The sequence below is a fragment of the Pocillopora verrucosa genome, chromosome 3 (assembly GCF_036669915.1).
Source record: "Pocillopora verrucosa isolate sample1 chromosome 3, ASM3666991v2, whole genome shotgun sequence".
NCBI classification, from domain to species: domain Eukaryota; kingdom Metazoa; phylum Cnidaria; class Anthozoa; order Scleractinia; family Pocilloporidae; genus Pocillopora; species Pocillopora verrucosa.
Genome location: NC_089314.1, coordinates 15,017,590 through 15,025,944, shown reverse-complemented (window position 1 = coordinate 15,025,944; position 8,355 = coordinate 15,017,590). Strand labels below are relative to the sequence as shown.

Genomic DNA, 8,355 nt, shown 5'->3' with positions numbered 1-8,355 from the left:
GCAAGATATTGCATTTTCTCAGAAGAGAGAGCAAAAGACGACCTATAATTTAGCTTCTTTGAGAAATATTTGCTACAGGTTTGTGGTCAGTTTATCCTTTTATGGGAGGTAGTTTAATTTCATCTATTATTCAAGTTTGTCAAACGTAGAACTGATTTATCGTAAGGCTGATTTTGACATAAAATACCACAGTAAGTGTTCATGGACATTCTCCTACCTGCGTCAGTTTCGCTGTTGATTGGTCTTGATTCGCTCAAGTGAACATTTTCACAGTTTTACTTTAAATATACGAAGGAAATGTTTCTGCTTTTTTGGGTCAAGTTGAGATGAAAGATAGCAAGAAAAAATTTGCTTCATTCGCTTCACAATGCAGAACACTTAATGTTGAAATGAATTGACGGGGCTAGTGAGTTAATCAGTTTATCAGATCATCATTTCAGAAATCTCAGTGTGTTAAAAAGAGCGATTTCCTTTAAGTTCTCGAGGACTGCGTAACCTTCAGATTCTATATCACCAGTCATCTTCTTTTCAATATGACAGCCAATCTCGTAATTCATGACAAAACCATGTTAACATCCTTCATAAATGCAAATATTTGTAATCATTGAATGTGGGACGTTTGTCAGTGAATGTGCTTTGTAGTTTCAATGTCGGCAAATTGGGATTAGACACGTTCGTGACGAGCTTTGCTCAAGAAAAAAAATTCTCACCAGGGAAGCGTAAAATGATCCATAGGCTTGTCACTGTAAAGCGAGTGTACTCAATTAGTAAGTGAAAGAGAGGTGTTTGGCTTCGAACGTGAAATTAATTGAAGTTGACGATTAAAATGTAACCATGCGCGAGGATCCGCGCGGCTTGCGCTTTAGGAGTGCTACGTAAATTTAGGACTCTTTCGCACAATTTCTCTTTGGAAATGACTACGCAATCATAGCATGAATGGCAGTTTTCACTATTGCAGAATAATTCAGAGACAAGAACGGCTTAGCTAAGCCCTAAAGTATCATGACATTTGACGATAGCGTGTTTATACTGCATAACGTGACTATAAAGTAACAGTTGTTGCACCCGGGATGTTCTGTCTGTGATCTACAGATTTATTGGTTTATGACACGAAGAGCGACTATCTGTTTTACCACGATAATAGCAAAGTTAAATTGTTCCAGCTAACTAATATTTCACTCTGATCAGACTTTTGACTCTGAGTAAGCATGGAGGCCGGTGAGCCGCACGGCAAGGACCTTGTTTTCGAGAGAGATTTCGACGATCGTTTTATCAGCAAAGTAAGGTTTACCTTTGCTTCTGTGCCTTCGAAGCACGAGAAGGAATTATTTCTGTGTTAGTTAGATGGCAGATACTGACATCACAAGATGACGGGCTCTTGGCCGGTTAGTGTGTTTTCTAACTAATTGTATTGTACTATTTCGCAGTTTCAAAAGCAGAATCCTAGACAAGCTTTCGTTCTTTTGGTATTTCTTACCCACTCTCTTGGGTAATCATCTCAGTGAGGGGTACTCTGACAAGACGTTTTTAAGTTGAGCGAGAGTTCTTAAATGCCGCAACTTTACTACCTGTAAACAACCGGGATGCTTGGGTGCATAGAGCACCCCCCTTTCAGCCCTTTCTTTCAGGCCAGTGCAACAATACAAGAGAATCTTTTGTGTCAAGCGTTGGTTTACTCCGCCATAAATATGCATTTATCAGGCTATTTGCAGAATTAACATCGAAAGTGAGTATTATTGTTTTTCTAGGGATCCAATATCTATTGGAATATGTTTATGTTTAAAATTACACCATTTGTTGACTTGAGCACTAAACCTCTTCAACAAAAGATTTTAAGAGATATAGTTCGAAGTGATAGATTAAAAATTTTTACTCCAGGTAGTTTATTTCTGAATGACGATGAGTCCAAACGAAAAAAAATATCTCTGAACTCTATATTACATGTTCTAATTATTCTCTACTGCATTCAACGGAAACATATCGCTTACAAGTCACATAGCGAAAGTTAGGATCTTTTCTGTTCTGGAACAGATTGGCCTCGACTGATCATAATAATTTTCATACTTCTAGTAGTACACAGTTCGTATCTCTCACCACTAATCTATTGTACAATTTATAACTTATTTGAATTCACAACATTACAAACTCGAGTCCTCACTTGTTAAGACAGGAACTGTTTTCAAAGACGGACAAACGTAACGCAACATTACTTTCAATTCCGGTATCCACACACCAGCTTTTACAGAACAAAGCATTTTCTACAAACATCGCTTCAGAGATCTCAAGGATTTCTTTGTTCCAGCTTCATAGAACAAAAAAATTTCTAGAAACATCGCTTTAGAGATTTCAAGGAAAAGTCAGGGTACTTTTTCTATATCTAAACAAGGCGATCCAATAATATCTCTTTAACAGAACGTTCCATATTGAAGGGCACATTTCAAAATATCTGGCATTATTTTCAATAACTTTTATAGGAGTGGTTTACTTTTTCCTTCTTCACACTGTTTATTACCATTTTTCATGCAGCACTTAACCTTTAAGGCAGGAAGTTTTCAAAAACGGACAAACGTAACGCAACATTGCATTCAATTCCGACCAGCTTTTACGTAACAAAGCATTTTCTACAAACATCGCTTTGGATATTTCAAGAAAATGTCTGGTGACTATTTCTATATCTGAACACGACCCTCCAATATCTCTTTAACAGGATGTTTCATAGCATGAGCTGCCTTTGATTGAAGAGCATTTCTCGTCATTCTCTTCCAAGTAAACTCTAAAGAACATACTTATATATTCATTACTGACGGATACGTGTGGGCTTGCCAGCTAACTGACCCTGGGAGATCGAACATTTGTTGTTACAACGCTAAAGCAAACAATTTCACGAGACTTAAGATCTGATTTTCAAAGTACTTAATAATAATGCTTCCGATCAATTGAGTCAATTTTGACAAGAACTTTCGTGTGGGTCCAAAGCAAGGCCGTAAACAAACTAAACTCGTCCACTTGAGGAAGTTAGAAAAGACTGTCACAATTCAGAAACTCATCACGACAGCTCAAACCCAAGTAACTCCGGAATTCGAATTCATGCATTAAATACTTTCTAAAAAAAGAGAAAAATTTAATTATACCGAACTGACTAACCAACTGACTTACTTATAATAAAATAACTAAATGCTTCATAACATTAAGATCAATTGAATGTAGATTGCATCATCATGTTCCCGACGGCAAGGCTTTTTTTCTTAGAATTTTTTTCTTATTTAACTGGGATTGGCTGATGCAGCAAGGTGTTACAAACCTTGTTAAAAACACAGCATTTAAACGGCCGACTTCAGAAGGAAATTGCATTTTCGTAGAAGAAAGAACAGGGCCCATTTTAATAAAGGGCGGATAATGCTTTCCAACGGATAAATCGCTATCCAGCGGATAAGTGATGGCAAAACGATAGTGTTATCCACCGGATAGAGATTTATCTAGTGGATAGCGTTATCCGACGTTCGAACAACCGGGGCCAAGAGGAGAAAAAGACGACTTACAATTTAGTTGCCTCAAGAAATATTTGTTATAGGGTTTTGGTTATTTTCATGTATCACGGGAGGTAGTTTTACTTCATCTATTGTTCAAGTTTGTCAAACATAGAATGTATTGTAAGGCTGGTTTTTTACATAAATTTACATAGGAAATTTAAGGAAATTTCTCCTACATGTGTCCGTCCCGCCGTTGATTGGTCTCGATTCGCCTAACTGAACATTTTCATTTGCTTCAAATGTACGTAGGAAATGTTTCTTCACGTCAAGTTCAGATCAAGATGGCAAGAGAAAATGAAATATGTCCTCTTGAATATGTAGAACTTCTATGTCAGTCAGTTTATCACTGACTTCGTCATTTCAGAAGTCTCGATATGTTAAAAAAGCAATTTCCTTAAGGTTATCATAGCCATAGTGTTTGAACAAGAAATGTGATTATTTGTCCTGAATAATTCCTTTGATGATAATCCTAGTGGCAACTGGCCTGCAAACTATGGGTTGAGAATTCAAAGAAATTTGGTGTTCATTTTTCTCCGTAGGTCATTGAAGTAAGCTAACTATGGACTAATTCTTCGTTATCCTCTTTAAAGAAAACGACAATGGCCCAGAATAGTACCCGGGGCAGGTGGTACTGTGACTTTTGTAAAAGATATAATGAAAACCTAAATGAAGAGTTTTCTTATCGTTGCCATAGCTGCAACTTTGACTTATGTCTTCACTGCATTCACCCACGCCAACATCCTAGCCATGAACATCAACTTCAAGTGATAGATGTCTCCTCTACTTGCAACAGCTGGTCTTGTGACATCTGCAAATATGACAAAACCGAAGAAAAGTAAGTTTGCGGTCAGTTGTATATGTACTCGCTCACGACAAGTTATTTGCACGGGTATTCAAAGTTATAACCCATCCACTAATCTTCGCGCGATTGTATTGGCTAATGTTCGTCGAGTGGTGCAAAATCACTGGACAGTTATCACAAAAAAACCCTTGTTTCTGAAGATACTTGTCCTCCGATTATTTCCGTCGAAAAGAACAAAGCCAGCACAAAAAAGCCAGTTCAAGAGTTTTGCTTTTTCATCTTCATTACTTTACATGGAAGAAAAGTGATGCAGAGGCCAGTGGTAATAACATAAAATAGCTGATCTCAAATGCTGTTCTGGAAAGTAAACAAAAGTAAACAAAATTTCCATTCAACGGACCGAGATATGAGATTTAATAGGAGGGTAATAATTAGTACCTCTTCTGGCTTGCTGTCGGCTGATAATGTACCTTGGCAGAGAGACTGTCCGAAAAATGAATATTTGGTCGAAAGCGAAAAGTAGAGGGCAGCCGCGGAGATTATCAGCCGACATACCAGCCGCTTGAAGGGGTTGATTTACCAAGTACTGCTAACTAAATCCAATGATTACGCTAACCTTGAAATAGTGTTTAGGTAATGTTCTGAATTCCTTCTTTGACTGAACTGAAAATCTTCAAGAGTTGAATTTAAATAAAAATAAAAAATAAAAAATTAAAAAAAAAAAAGTAAGTAAAATTTGAACATCGGAAACTTAGATCAACTGTGAAATTGACCTGGAAGCCTTTGCATATGGGATAAATATGATGCTACTAGTTAAAAAGGAACGGGAGAGGAGTTTAAAAATTGTGAATTGAAGAAAAATCGCAGGGTTGGGTCGTTACATTTTCCTGGTTTTGCTTCAGGTGTTTCGAAAGGATAAACTTCGTTCACGTTGAAGGTTTGGTTGATTCTCACTTTACAGGCTATCCCGTCGTTGTGGAGAGTGCAATTTTAATATTTGCCGTGACTGTTTCAAGCAGTACCTCACCAGCCTGCACGAGCATGCATTGTTCAGAGCATGCGCACTGGATGTCTACCCAAAGTCCAGAGGTTGCTGGAGATGTGATAACTGCCGATCTTTGTTTAGGAACCCAAATGAAAACTGGCCGTGGCATTGCCACAAATGTGAATACGATCTCTGTGACCAATGCATTGGTGCCAATTCCGGGAAAAAAACAGGTGATAAGCGAGATACCTTGTGAAACCCCGTTAGTAGAAATGTCATTTAATTTCTTATCTTTCTTATCTCCTTAGACGACAAATGTCTAAACTGCTCTTTAGGTTCAGTGCATAGTGAGATATAGAAAAATTAAGGTCGTTATGTGATCATCTGTTGTGGGACTAAAGTGCTAAACTTCTGCTGTGTGACAGGAGTTAAGCGCCTTGACAAGCACTGTACTTCATTTGTTGTCCCGATTTTATCTTCCTACTCATTCCTTTATAGAAAGGAGATCTGGTAATCCATCGGTTAACGGGCTGTTATGACATTGAATATTGGCCATTTTAAGAACCAGCAATGCAAAGGATAAAAATAAAGGAGAAAATCACACGCGAGTAGAAGGAAAAGGCAGAAAAAAACGATACATAAATAACTGACAAACAGGGAAAAAAGTCTAAAGGATTCCACAACGATGCTTCGATCTTCGAAAATCCTTCTTTCCTTTTTTCAGTTAATCAAATTAAATAAACTATTTTCATTTATTTTTTATCAGATGCTGTGGACAATGTAAAGGAATTTGTCGCTCCACATTTTTGTAGTGGCCTCACGTCGCTAGAAAATTTCGTCCTGATTCTGGATTCAGCACCACTTGCGGGCGATATTAGTGTAACCGCTGCCCGGCGTATGATGCCTGGTCTTCTTGAGCTTGTAAATAGTGCTCATGAAGCCTTTTGTTTGGCTGATTCTGCGATAAACAAAATTAATAGTGAGCTGGAAAATGACTTTCTGAGGGTTGTGGTACAGGAGAAATCTACAGGCGATCGTCTCGATCAAACAAAACAAAGTTTGGCCAAATTACAGGAAAACGTAAAAGTATTACAGCAGGAGTATAATGAAGTGAAGCAGCAACTATCCCAAGAAGAGTCCAAACTGCAATCAGCTCGAAAGTTTCAAAAAGAAAGGGAAAGAAAACTAAAAAAGGCTGAAAAAGGACGCAAAGATGCAAAACTCAAAGGTGCTTTTTTTGGAGGAGTCCTTCTTGGACCTTTAGGAGCCGTGGCTGGTCTCGCCATAGCTGATGCTGTTGAAAGCACCAATGTTTCCAATGCTGAACAAGCTGTTAATGAAGCGTCATCTCGCGTAACTGACATTACAAAACGTGTCAAAGGCAAGGAAACAGAGCTTTCCAACCTGGAAAACGAGAAAGAACAAGAACAACAGAAAATGAGACGGGAAAGCCAAGAGCTGGAATCGCTGAAAGCCAGAAAGCAACAAATAAAAGAATCCCAGCGCCGATTAGCAAAACTTGATGAATCCATTAAAAGTTGCGCAACCCTCGTGAATGTAACGACAACACGAGCAAAACTGATGGCAGATGAAGCAAATGGGGAGTTACCAGATATTGAAGCAATGATGCCTCCTTTGAAGGCCGTCGCTGAAGATCTCTCTGATGCAGCACTCAGTGACTGCAAGCTTTTGTCTGGAGGGTTAAACATGAAACAAATTGTTTCTAAGATTCAAGCGATAACTTCAAAAGCATTAAAAAGCCCCACATCAGATGACCTGTACCAGTGGGCCTGATAAGAGTGATTAAGGAGGATGCGAGAAACGTTTACAGTAATAGAATTGAACAGTCGTGCAACTGCTGAAATGTTTCCTCTCAACTCGTAGTTTATTTAACTTTACCTTGCGTTAAAATGCATTTTAGCCCATGTTTCTTAGGACGTAGCACATAGTTTAAAAAGAGAAATGTTTCCTCCCTTCTTGTTGTGGAATTTTATTTCATAAAACAAAGCAAGGTCTTAGCAAGCAAGGTGCTTCAAAAGCAGCGCGGAGTTTTACTAGTAACGGTGTGTTTAGCCATTCAACATCTTTTTCCAGCTCAACCTGTCTTCAACTCTGATTTTAGAGACCTTCTAAGCAAGCTTAAGCTAACGGAGAAAGACAATATACTTTTTATTTAATGAAAAAAAAAATGCATCCTCGTTACTGGGTTAGGTTAACCAATTTCAATATTTCTCCTTTTGTGTCTTAAATTGATCGCTAGGAGTTGCAGAGGGATTTTAAGGTAGGGCAATCGTCAACGATAACCTGTCAAGGTCAAATGGATTTTACGTTTTTCCGAAGCCTGAAAATGTTTCAGCTGAGTCAACTTCTTCTAAGATTTTTAATCAAATTTATACAAACCGTTTGTCTGTGTACCTGGTGGCAACAAAACCAGTTTGAAATGATCACACATTTTTTATTGGGATTTTCGTTCAAAAGAAGCAGCACCTCGTAAATGGTGATCGATTCCTTTGAATTTGACATGTCTTATTCTGTAAAAAGTATTGCTCCGTTTTATTTTACAGAAAAGAAGTTCTCACTAAATTCAAAAGAATCGCAAAATTTAAATGTCAGCTTACTCGTTTGTAAGAAAATTAACCCTTTCCTTTCAAAAGGAGTGCGGCCTATAGTTTGAGCGTTAAAAGGAAAATGTGTAGGGATCGAAACAAAATTGAGAGAAGGTCAGTTCACTCTCGGCATCATCATCGTTGCCATCGACCTCATGCCTTAAAACACGAATGGGGTGCTAATCATGCATAATTTCCGCGTTTTTATATATATATATATATATATATATATATAATGTATATATATATATATTATGTATATATATATATATATATATATATATATTATGTATATATATATATACACACATTTTCAAAAACGTAATTTTGCGACGTTTTTGAAAACGGGTTTATAAATATAAACAACAACAACAAAAACAATACAATTCTAAGGAATGACCTTAGAGCATTTATATTTTTAAATAATTCTGT

At 37.5% G+C, this 8,355-nt stretch overlaps 1 protein-coding gene across 2 annotated transcripts; it reads left to right on the top strand.

The window, feature by feature from the left end:
• On the top strand, positions 1–8,115 carry LOC131771816 (uncharacterized). Of its 2 annotated transcripts, none has more exons than XM_066164174.1 (4): positions 1–78; positions 4,121–4,365; positions 5,294–5,550; positions 6,084–8,115. In XM_066164174.1, exons 2-4 carry the CDS (start codon positions 4,130–4,132, stop codon positions 7,109–7,111), a joined length of 1,521 nt encoding a protein of 506 aa, XP_066020271.1. In that variant the 5' UTR covers positions 1–78; positions 4,121–4,129; the 3' UTR covers positions 7,112–8,115. The 2 variants fall into 2 exon arrangements, with proteins under 2 accessions (XP_066020271.1, XP_066020270.1); XM_066164173.1 differs by having other exon boundaries at positions 22–78; positions 4,070–4,365.
• Positions 8,116–8,355: the final 240 nt, after the last annotated feature.

Bases quoted from the DNA above. Each gene is read 5' to 3' on its own strand.
- LOC131771816 (XM_066164174.1), top strand. From the start codon at position 4,130: ATGGCCCAGAATAGTACCCGGGGCAGGTGGTACTGTGACTTTTGTAAA. The intron at 4,366-5,293 runs GTAAGTTTGCGG...CTCACTTTACAG, and splicing joins TATGACAAAACCGAAGAAAA to GCTATCCCGTCGTTGTGGAG. The intron at 5,551-6,083 runs GTGATAAGCGAG...ATTTTTTATCAG, and splicing joins CAATTCCGGGAAAAAAACAG to ATGCTGTGGACAATGTAAAG.